The sequence below is a fragment of the Gallinula chloropus genome (assembly GCF_964237585.1).
Source record: "Gallinula chloropus genome assembly, chromosome: 3".
NCBI lineage: Eukaryota > Metazoa > Chordata > Aves > Gruiformes > Rallidae > Gallinula > Gallinula chloropus.
In genome coordinates this window covers 66,395,107-66,416,543 of record NC_140087.1, presented here as the reverse complement: position 1 = coordinate 66,416,543, position 21,437 = coordinate 66,395,107, and the positions used below count along the sequence as shown (strand labels likewise).

The window sequence follows — 21,437 nt, the reverse complement described above, 5'->3', positions numbered from 1 at the left end:
GTACTCACGGGAGATGCTCTTCCTATTTTCCAAAGGGAGACACCGAGCACAGGGAGGTGAACAGCTGCCCCGAGATAGAAGAGGGAGTCTGTGATTGGCAAGGCAGCCTCAAAAGCGGCTCATGGAGAGCTGGCAGTTAGACCTGCGCTTAAGTCAGCAAGGGAGACCCACAGGCAGAGGATTAATAATGCCTTAATTAATAATGCGGAATAACCTGATGCTGCTTGATAAAGGAGAGACCAAAAAAGCAGGTGATAGGGATAGAGAAATGCTCTAGAGACTGCAGCAAGTAGGAAGTGAGATGTAAAAAAACCCAAACCAACCCCACAGGAAATGTAGTACTTCTCCCTTGCTTCTCATTTGCTGGCATTTTCCTTGCTGGGATCTTGAATCGTGGGGGAAACGGCCAATTTATCACTTGGTTTCCAAGCGTTAAAGATCAAGCCTGGAATCTCTTTGACAAACACTTCCAAGCTCAGTCTCTACAAGCTGCCCCCAAATTCATCCAGTCTGGCTGAAATTTTATATTGGGGATGTTTTATTTTCTCTATTTATCTGTTTATTTTGAAAGTTGCTGGGAGACTGTAGGAGGAGATTGGATGCTTTATTGAAGAGATAGGATACTTGGAAAAATCAGTTGCAGACTGATAATTGTTCTAACTTTTTAATGTCCTTTACAGAAAACAGGGTGGTCTGATGTGTATTTTTCTTGATTGCCTTCTTGGAGGGCTTGTGCTTCTGACTATATTTGGAAAGGTTTTGATGGGGGTTTTTGTACTGATGCAATCAGGATGCTGATGGCCTGGAAATCATTTTCCTGATGTGGAGATCCGGAGGGTCACGGGCAAGGGATGCCAACAGGCTGTGCCTGTTTTGGAGTGGCAGAGCTGGGTGGAAGGGAGAAGGAGCCAGGCAGAGCCAGAACAGGGCTGTGAGCCAAGGGTTCTCCAGGCTGTGTTTAAAGCACCGTCACACTGTGCAGCCTCGAGTGGCAACACAGTATTTGGACGTAGCAGCTTTCCTCCATGGCTCTGGACGTACAGCCAGCATGGCAGAGAGGCTCTTCTCCTGCTTTGATGGGTAAAAATCACAGCTGGCAGGAGCTACTTAAGCTGTGCCACGGGTCAGCATCAAGATCAGAAGTGAAGCTACTGGAGCCTGCGACTGCCTAGACAAATCTCCAAGCACCCTGTGCCTTGCAGGCCTGTTGGTATCTGTTTTGTGTCCCTTGGTTGTGGGAAGCTGGATCTAGCTGATTTGCTGATTGATGACCAGAGACCAGACAATTTGTTGGGGCTTTTTTTCTTTTTTCTCCTGCAGTCACATCTTTTCCCAGTACAAGCTTGGCTCGAGCTGCCCTGCTGTGAAGCAGATTGCTGCTTTCAATGAGGCACAGGTGTACTGACTTCAGCGTGGCCAGGAAGGGTCAGCGGGAGAGGAAAGGTTTGCTAGCCCTCAGGAGATGGGGCAGTGTGTGTGAATCCCACCTGTGGAGGCAAGGTGTGGAGTGCTTGCCCCGGGGAAGGCTGGTTATTACTTGCAGCAGACTTCTAAGGGCTGCTCTTCTACGGGAGAGACTGAGAAAGGGGTGCTGTGACCTGCAGGCTTCAGGTCTGACCTTGAGGTAGGAGCACAGGGCATGTAACTACAAACAGCTGGTTGTGCTGGGGCAGGGGGGCAAGCATTGTTGGTTAGGAGAGCCTGTCCTCTCACCTTTTGGGGGCTGCTGTGTTTTCACCAGGGTCTCTGGCAGGGGAACACGTAGCCAGCTTGCATCGGGGCTCTGTTTCTCTTGCTTGCAGGCTAGCTGTGCCTTCCCATAGCTGCTAGCTGATCCTTTTCCTAGTTTTTGGCCCCTCTGGGTAAAGGGGGGTTTCAGCTGCCCACCCTGTCTCCCGGCAGCAGTGCAATCTCAGTGGGAAAAGCTCCTCTGTGGGATGGGGGGGAAGAGGGGGCGCATAGGTTGGGAGCCCCTGTGGTGCGGCAGCATGCTCCTGGTTGTGTCCCCAAGATGAATTAAAAAGCAGCCATGCTCATGAGAAGATCACACTTCCTACTGGTCCCCAGCAAGTGACCAGTGACCCTGTGGGGACACTGCTGCTCTCACTTCCTGAACACCAGTGACGATGCTGGGGGGATACCCTCTCCCATACAAGCTGGCAGCACATATTCACAGTAATAATATTTATTATGAAAGCTGATGTTGCAGTGATGTAATCGCCATTGAGTAGCATCAGTGATGGCTGTAGTGGTGTGAATGCTCCTGTTACAGCTGCTATGTATAGGTTTTTCTGTCAAACGCTAGGGAATAAAAATTCCTCATGGAAAATCTCTCACCCTTGTGTGGCCACTCTTTCCCTGCGAGCCCAGGCCACTTCCCTCCTTGCCCCATCCTTCTTCTGTAATGAAAGTGTCTGGCCTAGCAGTGTTTTTTCAGCACTCTGAAAAATAATGTTGCTACCACCTTGTTGCAGATGGTCACAAGCCTGTGTGTGATACAAAGGTGCAAGAAAGTAAGAGGGAAGGTCTTGCAGTGGGTATTTTGAGGGCAACGTGCCCAGATGGGGATGGGACTTTCAGGAGGCTGCTGCAAAGGAAAAGCTGTGCTTTGTTGAAACGCAGAGCAGCTTTCAGGCTCACTTTGTATGCAGCAACCAGCCAGCCTGAAGGAGCATTGCTGCCAGGGAAAGGTCAGAGCAGAGTCTAAAAGGCTGCTTTCTCCCCATCTGGCAGCTCCTGAGCTGGGGGGGGGGGGCTGGCACACGAGCTGGCAGCAGGAGCTCTCTGCTACCAGTTTGTAAAACCTAGAGCTCCAGTGTCCAGCAGAGACAAATATCTCTGCAACCCTCCTAGCACTGCTGTGGGTGACAGCTGCCCTCCTGGTGTTTCACAACACCAAGGGTTGGAATAAAGGCTGGACCAACATCCCTGGGTGGGAGCTGCATCTAATCTGAGCTTGCCTCAAAGAGAATATGCAGCCTCTTTTGGGAGTTTTCTTCCATGACTGTGTAAAACCAACTGTGAGCACCCTGGGAAAGTTGTCCACAAAGGGAAGGGGCACAGCTGTGACTTCAGGAGAGCCCAAGTTGGAATCTGGCTCTGGTCATTATCTCCAGCTTTACCTGAAAGCTCTTAGGCAATCATTTCCAGGGAGTCCCAGTACAGCTCTGCTTCCTCAGTGGTAAAAAGGACTCTGGGTGCTGCCCCAGGATGTGGTGTAGTCATCTGGAATATTGTGTGCAGTTCTGGGCTCCCCAGTTCAAGAGGGACAGGAAACTACTGGAGAGGGTACAAAAAAGGGCTACAAAGGTGATGAGGGGACTAGAACATCTCTCTTACAAAGAGATCTTCTTAAAAAGTCTTGGGACTTTTTAGCCCAGAGAAGAAAAGACTGAGGGGGGATCTTATCAATGCTGATACATACTTGATCGGTGGGTGTCAGGAGGATGGGGTCAGTCTTTTTTCAGTGGTGCCCAGTGACAGGATGAGGGACAATGGACATAAATGTGAATATAGGAAGTTCCACCTAAAGGTGAGGAGGAACTTAACAGATTCACAGCATTGTAGGGTTGGAAGGGACCTCCAGAGATCATCGAGTTGAACCCCCCTGGCCAAAGCAGGTTACCTAGGACAGGTCACACAGGTAGGCCTCCAGACAGGTCTTGAATATCTCCAGAGAAGGAGACTCCACAACCCCCCTGGGCAGCCTGTGAACTTCTTTACTGTGAGGGTGGCAGAGCACTGGGACAGGCTGCCCAGAGAGGTTGTGGACTCTTCATCTCTGGAGATATTAATAACCTGCCTGGATGCTGTCCTCTGCAGCCTGTTCTAGGTGATCCTACTCTGGAAGAGGTAGTTGGGACTAGATGATCTCCAGAGGTACCTTCCAACCCCTGCCATTCTGTGATTATGGGCAGGGCTTGCTGGCCTGGGGTTTGTGACTCTTCACCACATATGTATGGCCAGCACTGAGCCCAAGAGCAGCTTGCACCCTTGCCCAGGACTGCCGTGATAAATCTGACCCGAGACTCATTGGGCAGTCATGCCGAGGCCATGAGAACCACAGCAGGCAATGTTTGCCGGGGCTGCTAACCTGGCGTGCTGTGAATCAGCTACCGCATTTGCTTTTATTGTTGATGGCTGGGATGGGAAATGCAATTGAGACACCTTAATGAAAAGCTAACAAAGTTGGGTTTGGAGGGAGGGCTGGCATTCTGGTAGCCTTGCTTCTCGTTAGAGAATAATATGAATGATTTGTCTGGTAATAGTCCTGCTGCTGTGCCTGCAGCAGTGTGATGATCATGGGCTGAGACCCTATGCAAATGCAGAATAAGAGGGTCTCTGGGGACCAAGCTGTTTATTTTGGATTGTGCAAACAAAGAAATGTTGCTAATTTTATAGCAGCTCCTTCTCGGAGATGTTTTGAGAGTCAGGCTTTGATTGCGTGTGTGTAACCAGCATGTTTTGACCAAGCATTTTCTAGCCCTCCATAATTCCTGAGTCTGGTGTTAACAGCACTCATTGTGAATTGGTTCAAGTAGGAAAGCTGGTGAGCATCCGTGAATCTTGCTTGATGAGGGAAGCACAAAATGGTAAAGTCCAACACAGAATTAGGGGGTGCTACTGCTGTTCAAAGAAGGGTCCTGGTAGTGTTTTCTTCCAAAGCTCCAGCCTCTCTCCACCCATCTGAACTCTCCAGAAAAAGTTCCATGTTTCTTATCTCCTGCTGTCTAAGGGAAAAATATTGTTTGTACATGGAGAGCTGGATGGGAAGGCCAGAAAGATGGATTGCTCAGTTGCAATACCCTAGGCCGTTTTTCCTCCTTTTTAATGCAATGTGAGACTTGATTTAAACAAACAAACAAATTAACAAACCAAAACCAACTTAGAATGTTTGAAAGGGAAGAACATGGCAAATAAAGTTCAAGTGGCTTATTAATCTGATTTAGTGGGTGTCTCTTTTCTGACTGAGAATTCCAGCATCTTTGAATCCTTTTAAGACTGTAGAGTTGGTCCAAAGTGTGATGGGACTCTCTTATTCTTTATGACCTAAATCAGTGACCCAAAGTATATTTTCTCTAGAACCATCTGTTTCCTCTTCTTGCCAAGGGGATTTCACAATGCCTGGTTGCTCTGAATAATTGTACATGTGCAAGGAGGGAAACTTGCCACAGGGAGAAAATTAACTGAAGAAAGGCAGGTGGATGCTCTTAAGTTTTCTGTTAAAACTACTACTCTTTAGAAAGAAGGGTGAAGAACCATGCAGATGAGTGATACGTTATGCCCACATTGTTTTTTTAAGCCTACATATTAAAAAAAACCCAAACAAACAAAAACTATGTTTAGGGGCTATCTGGGATAAACAGAATAGGTACCAAATCAGCCTGTGTTTTGACAGGCCCTCTATCAAATGTTTCAGAGATTTGGTTTGGATCAGTGTGAAACACAGGAGTACAGATGTTGGGTGACTAATTCATCTTTCAGCTTAAATTCAGTGATGATGAATGCACATCTGTTTAAATTTAGCTATCTGTCAGATGGCCTGCAACAAGGTACTCTTCTCTACAAACATCGTGGTTTTAATTTTTTACTTCAGGTTTGTAAGCAGTGGCTACAGCCAGCCTTCTGGGGAGCAGAAGGTACACAGGGACTGTGATCAGGGGAGCAACGTTCAGGACTTCCAAACTGCAGCAGTAAGAGCTTTTTATAGCATTAGCAGGATTTCCAACACAAAGAACTCCTTCCTTTCAAATCTTTCTTCACACAGGAGACTTTTGCGTTTTCTTGTTCATCTTATCTGTTCTTATCACCCAGCTCTCTAGTTTGCTCACTTCCTGATCTTCCAGCCCAATAATCCCACTACAGCACCCTGAAATAAAAGCAAAGGGAGGAGAGGGCTTTGATCCATCATTACAATGTCTCTTTGTGGAGTAGATCCTGTAATGTGGGTGCAGGATGGTACCCATTGCTTCTTCCAACCAGTTCTTCACTTGTGTACAGCCCTGCCTAATGAGGAGGGGTGATTTCTGTGTTACGGGAGATAAAGAGATAAGTGGTGGTGACCAGGGGCTTTTCTTCAAGGAGATGTTGGTGTGTCCCTGTTTAAGAGGGGAAGTGCTTCTCCCCAGGAACGCCTGCCCAGCTGTAATTTTGCAGTCATCAGTGCTGGATGTGTAGCCCGCTGTGCAGCAGGAGAGCCAGCCTGGTTCCCAGCACTGCCGTGAAACAAGCCCTCTCACTGGAGGAAGCAGGAAGGTGTGCTTAGCCACCCTGCGTGGGTCTCGCTCTCTATGACGGGGCCCACATCACAGCTGGGATGCTGTCACTGGATGCGGCCTTTAGGTCTGTGTCTCCCAGCATCTCCAGCTGTCAGACCTGGTGCGGTGTTTGCTGGAGACTGGGCAGATGACAAATAGTAGGGTGAGACCTGCCAGCAGAGGCTGGATTTGGGAGACATTGACTGGATCTCCTGCTTGTGTCCTATCTCTGATGTGGTGATATGGGCCTGGGAATACCATTCTTCTCTTAGAAGCTCAAACCTTTCATGGCTCCACTCCTTTATTTTTCTTCTTTTTCCTCTTTTTTTTTTCTTTTTCTGGGATGTGGGATTTTAATGAGCAAAGCTAGTTCAGCCTTTTGTATTCTCTGGCTAAGTAAATGTATCGCCATACTCATTTTCTTCTCTTCACAGAAATATTTTACAGTACCATGTGATTAAATTAACATGGAATAGGGAAGCATAGTATGGCAAAGGCTCTCCTTGAGGAGAAAATATAGCTTTAATAACTAGGAATCTGGCTTTTATTGGCTAGTAAAATTGAGAATGTAACACTGAGCATGCTCAGGTTTCTGCACTAAGCATCTCTATGTACTTAAAGGCATCTGTTCTGTCGGTTTATGCACTGTTAACTAACTGCAAACCTCTTTAACAGTTCCTCTACACTGCTGGAAAATCCTGAGGCAGGACAAGGGCAAGTACTGCTGTCATGCTGGATGACTGATGTTGTAAATGGAGTGAGAAAGGCCCTTGAAGAGGAAGCCGTCAAAGCTGACCTAGTGGGAAAAGAGCGCAGGGACAGGTTTCCTCTTGAAGCATGCCAAGACAGCCAGGCTTGGATGCATATGGGGCTCTTTCCAGTTTTGGGAAGGTGCAAAGTGATGCGCTGTGGAAGGAATGGCTCCAAAATCATTAATTAAAAGCCTGCCCTTCTGGTGCACCTTATGACCAAGTTACTGTTAAGAGTAAGGTTTTGCCAGGGCTTGGGTTCACTTCATGCAGATTTCTGACGTGGTATAGCTGCTTCTCAGGACTGTGAACAAGAAAAGGCTGTGAAATAAATAGAGTGAATAAAAATGGCAAGTATAAAAATATTGTTTTATAAATGATGGGGGGAATAGTAGATTTCCCTGTCCTCTCTTACCCGGAACTCCAGCGAGTGACTGCACTGTGATTTTGAAATGGGAAACACTTCTGCCAGCTGTGAAGCAGAGTGATGGGCTTTAATTAGATGAGAAACAAGAACATGCAATTGAACAAATAGGCTTTCATTGAAGAGAAAGAAAGCAGCGTTAAACATCATAGTAGCTGAAGGGGATAGGTGCTAGCCCACTGGTAGCATCTGAATCTGTCCATGTGTAGATAAGTGAGCTAGATGTTCATGAACTAGGACATTCTTGAGTAACGAGATTATATGTTTGGGAAAGATGGGAAATAAACAGGGTGTAGAGGAAAATCCATTATCTCTGGTTAGCTTCACTTAATCCATCTTTCCTTTTGTCTCCTTAGGTTGAGAACATTTGGGACCTGTTCAGTAGAAGTGGCCATGTCGCAAGCAACTCACCAACCCACCTTCCCAGTGAGCTTCCAACTCCTGAGCATTGTGCTGGTGTTGCTCTTCCATGCAGATGGCATACGTGCAGAGAGCCCCAGCGAATTGCCTGTGAATGAGACTGAGGAGTGCACTGGCTCATACATCTGCAAAAAGGGTGTGATTTTACCAATATGGGAACCTCAAGACCCCTCATTTGGTGACAAAATTGCTCGGGCAACCGTGTATTTTGTAGCGATGGTGTACATGTTCCTGGGAGTATCTATTATAGCTGACCGCTTCATGTCCTCCATCGAAGTCATTACATCCCAAGAGCGGGAAATAACTATCAAGAAACCCAATGGAGAGACCAGCAAAACCACAGTAAGGATCTGGAATGAGACAGTTTCCAACCTCACACTGATGGCCTTGGGCTCGTCTGCCCCCGAGATCCTCTTGTCTGTTATCGAAGTGTGTGGCCATGGCTTCACGGCAGGGGACCTGGGACCAAGCACAATTGTGGGGAGTGCTGCGTTTAATATGTTTGTCATCATAGCTATCTGTGTTTACGTTGTTCCAGATGGAGAGATAAGGAAGATCAAGCACTTGCGAGTGTTTTTTGTTACAGCAGCCTGGAGCATCTTTGCCTACACTTGGCTTTACATCATTTTATCTGTGTCTTCTCCTGGGATTGTGGAGGTTTGGGAAGGCTTGCTCACCTTCTTCTTCTTCCCCATCTGTGTGGTGTTTGCCTGGATAGCTGACAGGAGGCTTTTATTTTACAAGTATGTCTACAAGAAATACCGAGCTGGCAAGCAGAGAGGCATGATCATAGAGCATGAGGGTGACCGTCCCTCCTCCAAAGCTGATATCGAGATGGACGGAAAGGTTGCTAATTCTCATGTAGAGAACTTTTTGGATGGGACACTCGTGTTAGAGGTGGATGAGAAAGACCAGGATGATGAGGAAGCCAGGAGGGAAATGGCTCGGATCCTGAAGGAGCTCAAACAAAAGCATCCTGACAAGGAAATTGAACAGCTTATAGAGTTGGCCAACTACCAGGTCCTGAGCCAGCAGCAGAAAAGCAGGGCATTTTACCGCATTCAGGCCACTCGGCTCATGACAGGAGCTGGCAACATCCTGAAGAGACATGCTGCAGACCAGGCCCGCAAAGCTGTCAGCATGCATGAGGTCAACAGTGAGGTGGCAGAAAATGATCCCATCAGCAAGCTCTATTTTGAGCAGGGTACCTACCAGTGTCTGGAGAACTGTGGCACTGTTGCCCTAACCATCATTCGCCGGGGAGGTGACTTGACCAACACGGTGTATGTTGACTTCCGGACAGAGGATGGGACAGCCAATGCAGGCTCTGACTATGAGTTCACTGAAGGGACAGTGGTCTTCAAGCCTGGAGAGACCCAGAAAGAAATCCGTGTTGGCATAATCGATGATGACATATTTGAGGAGGATGAGAACTTCCTGGTCCATCTCAGCAATGTTCGTGTGAGCACTGAGGCCTCAGATGAGGGCATTCTTGAGGCCAACCGTGTCCCAACACTTGCCTGCCTGGGATCACCATCTACTGCCACCGTCACCATCTTTGATGATGACCATGCTGGCATCTTTACCTTTGAGGAGCCAGTAACACATGTCAGTGAAAGTGTGGGGACCATGGAAGTGAAAGTGTTGCGAACCTCTGGTGCACGAGGAAACGTTATTGTGCCCTACAAAACCATTGAAGGCTCAGCTAAAGGAGGAGGAGAGGATTTTGAAGACACCTGCGGGGAGCTGGAGTTCCAGAATGATGAGATAGTGTAAGTGAAGGTTTTATTTGTTACTTGCAGTTTCTGGTTCTCCTGAGATTAAATGCACACAGCTCCCAGAGCTGCACTGGAGGTGTTTGCGTGCCAGCATGTTGTAGTAAGCCATGAATGGGCTTATGTGCTTTGGGGAGACGGAAAGGCTGCATTCCTGCCTTGCTAACAGACTAGAGAGTGATGCCTGCTCAGGGGCACTCCATCTTTCCAGCAGCAGGAAGGTGGAACTGGGTTTGTGAGCCCAGTCTCCCACACACTACTTATCTGCTGAGCAGGTCTCTACAGCCTCATCTCTGTGGTGGAGCAGAGAACAAAACTGAGCTGGCTGTTAACCACCCAGTCGCAAGGACTTGTCTTGTGAAGGGTTTAGACTGAGTGTATGAGTTGTGGTATTTACTTCCCTTTGCCTGTTGAGTGTCAGGTCATCTGGGACTGGGCCACAGCCTGTTCCACTGGTGCATTGCTTTGGTGAAGGTCTCTTCACCTCTTCCTCAGGCTGCAGGCCTGGGTCATTGTCCAATGCATGTCCTGATAAAGTATTGTCATGCAGAGAAGCCTCGTGGTTAGGATGCAACTTCAGCCACATTTGGCTGCTCACAAATTAAAAAACGGCTGACAGCTGTTGGAGGCTATTCCTGAGTGTTGGTAGATGGATGGTGTTGTAGCCTTGTTTATTACATCATGTGGAGAATATAAATTAGCCCAGTAAATCATGGTAGAAAACATCTATCCTTGGGTATATCATGAAGACATTTCCTTGCCCATTTGGGGTTCTGGGAAGAGCAAGGGTTGAGAGCTGCGTTGTTCCAACCTCAGGCTCTTAGTGAAGACTAAGAGACTTCTTAAAATGAAGTCTCTGTCTGTCATCAGTCCCTGCCAACAGGAGGCTCTAGCACAAAACCACTCTGCAGAACGTGGAGCAATCACTGATAAAGGGCACTGCCATGTCAAGGAAGAGCTAAATGTTGTGTTGCATGTTAGGTATCATACAATTGGTTGCTTCAGAGCAGAGACAGACCCACGATGAGTGCCAGGAGTAGACCTTATGTTCTGTCTGTTACTTGTACTGCGCCAAGGGCACCGGGGAGAATGAAGCAAACAGGGAAATCATAAAACTTCTTGTAGTAGGGGAATGTAAATGTGATTTGTAGTTCTCAGGCAGGTTATTAGACCAGTTGGAGTTTTCACTTCTTCAGAAAAAATGAACAAGATCTTCACAGCTCCAGCAATTTGGAAGCCAAAACTTGCATGCTGCTCACACAAGGGTCAAGAACGCATGATACACCATTGTTCCTGGCTCCTGAATGGAGAGGAAATGGCGGGAAAGTGGGAGGTATTTTTTTCATTTTGAGAGAATCAGGGAGTTGTCTGCAGAGATGCAATGAACTAGGCTATAAGGATATCCCCTGAAGGATCTTCACTTTTTAACCAGGTCACTCAGCACTAGCAGAACTGGGCTACTGGCAAGACTTTGATGTTTGATCTCAGTTACCCTGGGATGTGACATGTTTATGTGGCAGACCAAACACGTGGCCACAGACTATGACTGAGCTCAAAGGCGCTTGGGCTTCCCCTATGTCTCCAATCCATCACTCTGGCCAGGATCTCTGTGCTGTCCTCCATCAAAGGCAGGTAGTGTCACGCATGTCTGTGCTGCCTGTTGGAGCTCAGCCTGTGATGTGAGGTTTTGCAGTGGGACGGCCGTAAATTCTCCCCGGCACCCGCTGTGCTTTTTTACTGCTTCTGCTGGTGGCCTGTCCTCCTCTAAGCAGTTCACCACTGATTTCTGACAACAGCCCAGTAACCTAGGGCTGTGCTGAACATGGGCTGACCACATCCTGTCTGAGCTGCTCCCTGGCTTCCCAGGGTGTGCTTGTGTGCCCTCCCAATGGCAAGCCTCCTGCTTCCTTTTCTTGCTGGCTGTCAGCATGTGCACAGCAAACAAGAATCAGGGGGAAACAGCTTTCTTAGGAACCAGAGTGTGTGTGTGGGGTGGTTTCTGCACAGGTGCCAGGGCATTGCCATCATATCACTATTGCCTTTAAACTATCTCTCTCTGGAATTACAGGGAAGGATTGTACATGGGAAGAACTGCTGCAGGAGTCTGCAGCCTGGTACAGGTGAGGGCTTGGGAAATAGGGTGGGAGGAGGTAGTGACTGCAGGGCTTGCTCCATTCAGGTGGGAGAGAACATGCACAAGCCTTATTTTTCTGGGAGAAGGATGAAACTGATTGTACAAATTGCACTGTATTGATATGCCTGAAAGGCAGTGGGTATTCAGCCAAAACTTAGCTGCTACTGATGCGCGGAAACTGACTTCACAACTCACAAAGAGTTAGAACGAAGGTATGTTTATTCAGCACTGGGTGGACAGGGATCGCTCCACCAGAGACATGTGCACCAAACACAACAATTCACCTCAACTATATATAGTAGAATGTTACATATTCATGGCATTTCGTAATACACATATACATATGCATAACCTGTCCCACTTCATATTTAAATTAGTCCCAATAAATAATTTCCATAAACTCCTCCCAATTCCACCTGCACATTGTCTCATGGTGGTGGTCATCAGGGGGTCTCAGCGATGGAGGCTCGAAGTCTTCATCAGGTTGAACTATTCACCTCCTTCTCCTGGTACATGCGTAGTTGTGATTGTTCCAGATGGGCACTATTATCCTTTGGATGTTTCCTTCTTATCTATCCCAGGCACCACCTTTCTCAGGATGCTTCCTCCTTATCAGTCCTGGGTCAGCTCTAAATTATCTCCAGAACGCTAATCACTCAAGACTAACTAGGAGTTGTTCAAGTGAGGCATTGTTTATGCAGGGTCACCTCTGACATAACCACTATGGCACTTCATACTGTTAGTAAGCCCCCCCTTAACAAGCATTTTGTTAGCAAGTGCCCTTTAACCCTTTGCAAGCATCTTTTTAAAAAGCCCTGTATCACTACAGTCTGCGTTCGGGTGTTGGATAGTGCAATTTGCTGTGGATCCTGGGCACAAGTTTAGGACAGCCCTGCAGCACAAAGGTGCTGTGGTCCTGAAGCTTACAGGCATCCTCCGTTGGAAGAATTTGTTCTAATAGGAATAAAGATGCGCTAGCACAATCTGTGGATTAGAGAGCTGAAGACTGTTTGCTATGCCATTGTTTGTTAGTGCTGAGCTTCAGCTGAATCACAGTTACGTAGAGTGATGCAATTCCCCAGCAAATCTGATTCAATAAAGATCTAAAACTTTAGGTTTTCCCATGCTCTGGTGGCCAAGAGGTGACTTTGCTGACCTTTCTAAAGGTCTTTAGTGCTGCTTCAGCTCTGCCACTCTAGGCTGTATCAATCAGCTTGGTAAAATTGAGTAAGATACATTTTTTCTGGGGCACTAACAACAAAGGTAGAGCAGCCAAGTGGACATGAGGATGAAAGAAAACTGTGTACAAGCCTCTGTTATTAGAGAGCTAGGCTGATGGTAAGTTCCAGTTAAATTAGAAAGCACTGGGAAGCCCCTGATCTTCTGGAGACCTTCTTGAGGTTCTCAAAAGGCCTGATTACATAACATGTTTGTTTGCAGCATCCAGAGAGACTTTCCCATTTTGCAATCTGTTGATGGCCCCTTTCCCAGACCATGCAAAAGCTGAAGCCATCGCACTCCTGTGCATTTAAACAAAGATCTCGTTCCAGTGCTACCAAAAAAAAAATACATAAATAGAAAAGATGTTGGTCCTCCTATGGAACATTTTATCCCAGAACTGTCTGGTAGCCTCTTGAACTGATGCTTTTCTGCTCCTTGCTCCTGAAACACAGCTTGTGTGTTCAATCCGTCTATGTTGGCAAGTGAAGGAAGTGGTGTTTAAATGTGTTTTGCAAAGGGGTTAGCTGGATTTGCACAACAGACTGCTCCAAGCTGTGTGGGAAAGCTTAAGATGTCTGACTTGGATCTCGGGAAAGTTAGTCTTAGTGATGCTGCATGTGTACCTGGGACTGAGACATCAGTGTAGGACAGAGTGCAATGAGTTAAAGTGTATGCGTGATCAATCCCTCAAGGGCCATCCCTCAGCAAGGTGACTCCAGCCTTGTCTTGCATTTCCATTAATGATTAAAGCTTTCTCGATGAGAACATGGAGAAGATGTGTAGTTGCAGGCTTTTCGTCTCTACCCATCCACCCACAGCTATTGTGATCATAAAGGAGGTCACTAGTTCATCTAGCCGGTGTATTTTTGTCTCCTGACTGAATGCCAAATAAGTCAAAAGACGTCCAGACTTCTATCTTAGAGAAGGAAACAATACTTCCCACAGCTGATGTGGTCTCTTCTCTTTGTTGTCTCAACACATCAGGAGGGGCATCTCTTCCAGATGTGGCTGCAAAGATGTATGAAAGCTGTGTGTTCTTTCATGTTAAAAAAGTAGTTTTTCTAAAGATAACACTGCAATTAGAGATCTATTACAATCTGCATTCCAGATATCTGCACCCATGCCCCCAAAAGGGAAGTTTTTACTGCCTTAATAAGTCAGTGAGGAAGATGTTCACACAAGTAGATGGGTAACTGATTAAACTCGTATTTCATCTGTTCAGGCACACTTGTAAATGCATGGAGAAGTGTGTGTCAATAGAACTTGCTGTTCATGATATATAGTTAGGCTGGTTTTATAAAAGTTGTCTACTGCAGGTTTAGTAAGTGACATTCCTGGCCCACTGAATTTGACTTCCCCAAGCCAGCTGTGGTATTTCTCTGGAAGCATAAAGCTAGGAGCCAAATGCTAACAGTGACACAAACATCAGCTAAGTCCTCTAATTTTTTAGGGCAAGTGTTCCCAGAGACCACATAACCTCCCTTCAAAGAGCTCTTTTAAAAAGTCAATGTCAATAAATATAGATTGTGGTAGGGGGGACTAAGTGGTACTGTTCTTTTAAGTCCCCCTTTTCCAAAAATGCTGGGTGAGGTATTTCTACAGAAACAGCAAAAAGACGATCCTGACTCAGCCCTGAGACCTCTCTAGCTCAGTTTTGCATCTGTGGCCTATAGCTTCAGAGAAAAAAAAAAAAAAAAAGAAACTTCCAGTATGGTCAGCCTTGCAGTAGGACACAGTCAAAGAGCAGAGAGTCTTCTGACGTGGCAGAGTGACCACTGTAAATCAGGCAGAAGGTGAAGCAAAGAAACATTCCTCTTTTCACGTTTTTGTCATTGAACACATTCTCTCTCTCTCTGGTCATCCCACTTTGTTTACGTGGGTCAGTGTGCATCCCCTCCCTTGCAAGCCCTGGCTTGCACAGAGTTAATGTCTGAAGGCACAGTGTGAGATATCAAAACAGACCAAAGATTAAACTCTCTTTTGGCCTGCTTCCAGTGCCCAGCTTGGGTTTGAGAGCATGTTTTCCCCTCACCACTGGCAGTCTCACTGAGCCCAGTGGGACTTGCAGACAGTTCAAATATGGCCACCAGTATCTAGGTCTTGGGTCCTTGGCAGGAGTACCCTATCCCTGGGACCATCTTACAGGAGGTGACCTTGACCATGTTCCACAGCAAGGAGCTAAGTACATGTGTTGCACCAGGCTGGGGCATGGCATGGAGGCCTGTGTCTCTTTCCAGGGGAGTTTTGGGGACAAGACATTCCTTGAGGCCAAAATGTATCATGGCTTTGGGTCCTTAAGGCCGAAAGCTTGTCACCCCCTCTTCAGGGAGGAAATAAAACTATAAGAGGGTGAGCTATCTTTTCTTTTTCTCCTCTTCATTCACACAATGTTTGGTCTCCCTGAACACTCCTAAAATGGTAACCTTAACATCTCCCAGCCTTGTGCATCTCTTAAGCCGCTGTGCTCTTGTCTCAGTTGCTGTGGACACCCCCCACATTTCTGTTAGGAGACAGCAAGGAAATAAGGACGTGTAGCATTCACAGGCTTCCCCTTTTCTCCTGCATCCGGGTACTTGCGGGTGCTTGCTGTTGTCCTGGGTGTGCAGGCTGGGCACCGAGTGATACAGTGTGTACATAAAGGCTGGAAAAAATCATTCCCCAGTGCCATGTCAGGTCTCACGCCCACAAAGCACACACTCACAACTGTGTGCCTACATGTCTCATGGCCTGGTCTGGTCTCTCCCTCACTGAGGAAGGCCAGTGGGTGCGCTCCTGTGGCATGTCATCATGGTGTCATGGGACAAGTCCTGCCTGTAGCTCGTTTGAGGAGGGTGAGGATGGGATGCGGTCTGTGCTGTTTGCCCAAATAAGTCATGAAATCTAGGAACTTGATTTGATGATGTCCCCTGTGGAGGGGATTAGACAGTGAGGTTGTGTTAGTGGATGAAGCAAGTTGTGTCATCACATCAATGGGGGGAATGGGGGCGGGGGGAGAAGGGTGAGGACAAGAGTGGTTAGCTCTTGCTGAAGAACTGACATGGTTTTTGTCCTTGAAAAAACAATGTTTCCTTATTTGTAATGAGCTGTTGTTGGCAATTTACTCTTGCCAGCTGCATCTCTGTGGTTGATTAAGGGAGCTTGGATCTTAAATATGTAATAACTCTCTGAAAGCCATTGAGAGGCAGTTATTAGCTTCATCAGGGCCTGTGTACACATCCGCTGTGCTCCTTTATGAAAAGGCTACCTATTAAATGTATTGTAGTAATTTATAAAACACAGAATCTAAGCTTGTTTTAAGAAATTAAAGCAGCAACCCTAGTGAAGCTTTTTGGCATGGAAGAGAGTTATCTTGGAGTGAAGCACTGCTCTGTGGCACCTTGCTGGTGAGATGAGAGTGAGAGATAGGAGATGCCCTGTGCCCCTTTGCAGACTCTCTTCTTTCCCTCACGTGGGTTTGAGCGCTACTGGCAGCAGCTTAATCACCAACTGTGATACGCAGGTCTTGTCAACAGAGCAGGAATCAGTCCCTCTCCCTCTGGTGCACATGGGATCCTTTACTGTGGCAAATCCTGGGGCAGGGAGAGGTAAGTAGTTGGTACAAAGGACCCCGATGCAGGTGTTGGGTTTTAATTGTGCATCTGCCTGGAGAATAGGCTTCGTTCCTCTGACACTCTGCCCCCAGTTTTGACCTCAGTGGGTGGCACTTGGTAGTTTTCTTCCAACAGCAGGGCTGCATTGTGCGCTTAACATGAGAGCAACAGAACAAAAAGCAGGCAGCTGACCACAGCCAGAATCTAAGCATCTGTGCAGATGGGCAGAGAAACATCTGCTGTCTTCCAAAGCCAAACAGAGAGAAGTCGGACCTTGCAGACAACTGGCTGAGTCAGAAACAGACCCTCCCTGGGGGAAGAGACTGAGCCCAGAGGCATCATCCTGCAGGCTGCGGGCGGATGGAGCGCTATCTCTGCCAGACAGGGAACGCGATGCCGCTCTGCCAAGGGCAGGCAGGAGTACCACAGATGATGGATGATGGATCCAGCATTTGTGATGATGGATGATGGATCCAGTGTTTGTGCACATGTCTGGGTCTGGTTAGCATGTGTCCTTACGGGCTTTGCTCACACCAGGGACAAAATTGCATGTTCACTAGCAAGGATGTGCATATTGCTGCCGTGCAAGGGGAAAGATACTTATGCTATCGCTTGTGTCTGCTCCTTCCCCTGTTCTCCAGTACCATGGGATAACTGTGTTAGCTTAAGCTTCACAGTCTGGTCTTGCTGAACCAGCTGTATTTCAGCCACGGGGTTTGTGATGGCTGTGTACACGGCCTAGCTATGCTGGTTCTAGAGGGTATGTTGTTTGCTTTATAGTCTTGGCCATGGTTGGAGTTAAGGTCAGTCCTCTCCAAGCCATAAATACCATTTATCCTGAGGACATCTTGGGAGATATCAAAAACTCTGCTAATAATGTTTCTGACGCTGACATTGGCGGCATTGCACTGGTTTCCAAGAATGGCAATGCTGGATCCTGGGTGACAACAAATAATAACAGCATTCTCTGTTTTAAAAATATCTTAGTGTAAGAGAGAAAACATCCCCACTGCTGTGAAAGTAAGAGGGTGACCAGCATGTGCTTCATCCATCCAGTCCCTGTATGGTTCTGTAATGTCTGGACTTCTTCCTACACAAAGTAACCATAAAATGTGTCTGGTAATAAGAAACAAAGCAGGAATGGAGGCACAGACCGGATCCCCTTGAACTGGGTGCTAGAAGGAGAGCAAGCTGATGGCATATGCCTGCCCCATAAGAGCAAAGTCCCAAAGTCCTTTAAAGGGAAAGGTCCTCTGAGTCCAGATACTGTTAGGTGGCTGAGGACAGGGATGGAGTTGTGCTGAGTGGAATCCAGTGCAGAGAAAATGCCTTTGGGTTTCTTCTAGAGGTGGCTTAAATCTCACAGCAGTGTTGTCAGGAAGCTTTTTTGCTCTTTGGGGTGCTTGAGTAAATCCTCTGGTTATTTGCTGCTGTTACAACACTGGTGCATGGAAGTCTCTGCACTATTTTGGGGTCATGCAATGTGGCTTTAAATTAACCATGAGCCCAGAACACCCCGAGGAGGAGAACCTTGTCCTAGCGGCCAGATGCGCTGTCTCCAGGTGACAAAGCTGTTGGCTTGCTGGCTGGGACATTAAGGAGAATTCTTGCTGGATACAGAAGAAAACAACAACAACAAAAGATTGATTTGCTTTGAGCTCTTTTTCAATCTCTGTTGCTTGCTTCCAGGAGAACAAAATAGTTATATGCTGGGTCTTTGCAAACACTCTAGATCAGAACTGTATTGCTCATTAAAGCGCTGATCTGCCTGTTGAGCAGATGAGGCAGGCAGCCTCCGAGCTTTGCAGTGCTGATGGCCCAGCTCTCAAGCTTGTGCAGGCATTTCCCTGGCCTTCCCCTTCTCCCCGCTGCTCACCATGAGCCTCCGCCCCGGGCCTCGGCTCTGCCAACCTCTGACCCAAGATCTTAGCCATGCAGCCTGACTACCTATCCTGGCATGCCTTCAGAGGCTTGCAGGCATTGCACTCCAAGGAGCTGCATGTCCTCTCCCTCTCGGCAATGCCATTCTGCAGCCTGTGCTCTGCTGTCCTGGTGCTGCGCAGCTCACATGAATATGCGGCCCTGTCACAGCATTTGAGGCAGAAGAAAACCAAAGCCTGTTCTGCAGGGAGTCTGGAAGAAAGAGAGCTGCGATGAGCGATGCATTGGTTTTATTGAGAATGGGAGGCTGGATCTGAGACAAAACCTGTTGCTTTAGCTTGAGTAGGTGGGGAGCAGTTTTTGCCTGGCACCAAAGTCTGCATTGTATTTTCTTAGTTCAGTTGATTTGTCTTCACACTTTAGGTTTGGTTGTTGAAATTTATGTTCTTTCTTAGCGACTGGATATGCGATGGGATATCACTCCTACATACAGTAAAAATAATATCAACAAGATCGGTGTTAATGCCTCAGGTACAAATGATCCTGGTACAGAAGAGAGGGAGGTAAGTGTAACAGGAGATTTACCTGACTTACAAGCTCTCCAGTGACCTGGAACTCAGAAAGAGGGAAAAAAACCTGAAAATGGGTCAGTTTTAGGGAGGACTATAACAGGGAGTGTTGGGTCAGAGTCAGGCTGAGCATGAACTGGACAGGAGGAGAGGGGAAAGGGAGCTGAACAACAGATTCCACCAGAAGCAGGTCCCTCTGTGGACGTCTGTGTCCGTGGGGCCTGCAGGTGTAGGACAGAGGTGATATGCCATACCTGTCCTCAGACCCAGAGAGCAAACTGAAATCTAGTGTCCTGTTGTTAGGGGAATGCCTGGGGGACTCTTAGAGCTGTTAGCAGTCCCCCTGGGAGGTTTCCTGGGCCATAGGTGAGATCTGCAGGCAAACTCTGGAGCAGCCTCCAAAAGCAGCACAGCCAGATCAGGTCTGCTTCTGTACCTAAAAGAGCCTGGAATAAATCAACACGTTATTTGTAAGTACCTCAAAGATAACAAGGAGATGAATAACAGCCAGCATATATTTGTCAAGAACAAATCTTATCAAGTCAACCTAATTTCCTTTTATGCCAGCCTTTTTGGTAAGGGAAGAGTAGCAGTTGTCATATCACACAGCTTCAGAAGGGCTTTTAATGCTGCCTGGTTCAGCACTGTCGTTAAGGAAGTGCTGGCTAAATGGGCCATTGCAGTGATGGGGTCAAACCTATCTGGAAAGAAATATGTGGCACTGAGTGGGGATGAAAAGGTGTTTGGCAGGTGCCTGTCCTGACCTGCAGCTTGTTGGGCTGGAAAAGAGAAGTTTGGTTTCTAAACTTGCAGATGGAAAGAGCAGAGAGGCTGGATGGTCTGGGAAGTAGCCTGAGCAGAAGCAAGAGGCTGTGAAGTGTTTGTGCGAGAACAGTCATAAGCACATATTCAGGTGGGAGGGGAATGACTGAGTCAGGGGGTGCCATTGTGACCTGGCAGCCAAATCTGAGCTCACAACGTCATGCTTTTGCAATGAATGAGACAGACATCATCCTGAAGATATTCACAAGGAGTGCAGCCATTCTTATGCTGTCTCTGCCCAGCCGTGTCCAGCTCTGAGTATTCCTCCCCAGAAGAAGTTGGGAAGAGTCCAGTGGAAAGCACAGAAATGACTCGTGGTCTGAGAAATGTGACTCGAAGTGAGAGACTGCAAGAACTGTAGCTTTTTAAATTAGAAAGGCACAGGCATGGGGAAGGGGTAAGGTTTGAGCTGTGTAAATGGCAATAAAATATTCTCTGTGTCTGCAAGGTCTTGAGGAAACAATAGAAGCAATTCAGATTAGACAGGAGGGAAACTTTCCTCCTAGGACAGATGGGTCCACTCAGGAGTAGCTTGGGGGAGTGGGTGACCTCTCAATGGCAGAGGACATCTTAGAGGCACTGTTCAAAATTTTAGTGAAGAAGTCAGTGTATTGTCTCTTTTAGGACAGGATTGGGTCAGATGAGGTTTTGGGAACTCTTCCTCTCCTGTTGCTATGTGCTAGCCAGGCAGAAACATCATGTGAGTTGTACTTCAGTCAGGTGGCCTCTGTACTGCATGGTCTTCTGCCCCAAATGCATGATGGTAACATGCATTTGTAACCTACAGATGGAGCAGAAAGACCAAATGTGTGCATATGCATGCAACTTTCAGAGCTTCCCTCTGGCTACCCAATCTGGGCTTTTTGCTCACCACGGATATCTGGGACAGGGCCAGTGCTCGCCTGCCGTCTGTGTCCTTTGCTAATAATGAGATGCAATCCAAGTTTCCCTGCAGGAGAGCTCTGTCCCCATGGGGGAAGAAGCAAGACTGCACAGATTAAGGAAACTAATTAGAGAGGAAGAGAGCATTGGTACTGAAGCCCCAACAGTAAACTTTGAAATCTAGATAAGGGAGCAGTATTTAATTATATACAATTAAAACACCACATCTCAGCCCCCTGAGAACTGTCGGTCTTGGAAAGGCCTCACAAAGGTGCTAATGAAGGGATCTGAAGGCAGCAGTGGGCTAGGGGCTGTGCATATTGAACTTCACCTGGGAAACACATCTGAAGAGAAAAGCTACAGAATTCCCTTGGACCACCAGCTCCTTCCTTCTGTGTGTGGAACTCCCCTCCCCCAGTGTATGTAATGGGAACCCAAAGCTCTGCTCTTCAGTACAGCTGGGCACAGACCATTGCAGATACCTACATGAGGAGAGGCTATCCTGAAAACACAGGGTAAATTGGGGGGGGGGGGGAGGGGGGGGGAGGGGGGCAGTGAATACTTGGCCTGAGAAATAGTCTTCATGCCCTTCTCTCCCAGTGCACAGGAGACAAAACTCCTGCCCCTGTGCCTGCCAGCCAGGGGCCTCCTAGCATCTCCAGGGAGCACCATACCAATGTTCCCCTTTGCTCCACAATCCTGCAAAGTTATCT

The 21,437-nt window shown here is 47.4% G+C and overlaps 1 protein-coding gene across 2 annotated transcripts in view; it reads left to right on the top strand.

Moving 5' to 3' along the window:
* The window catches only part of SLC8A1 (solute carrier family 8 member A1), a gene marked incomplete at both ends in the record, with an annotated part of 134,766 nt that overhangs the window by 21,868 nt on the left and 91,461 nt on the right, over positions 1–21,437 (top strand). For both annotated transcript variants that reach the window (XM_084262064.1, XM_084262063.1), the window contains one exon: positions 7,787–9,622. In XM_084262064.1, the coding sequence (XP_084118190.1) occupies positions 7,787–9,622 (1,836 nt within the window). The remainder of the gene's footprint in view (positions 1–7,786; positions 9,623–21,437) is intronic.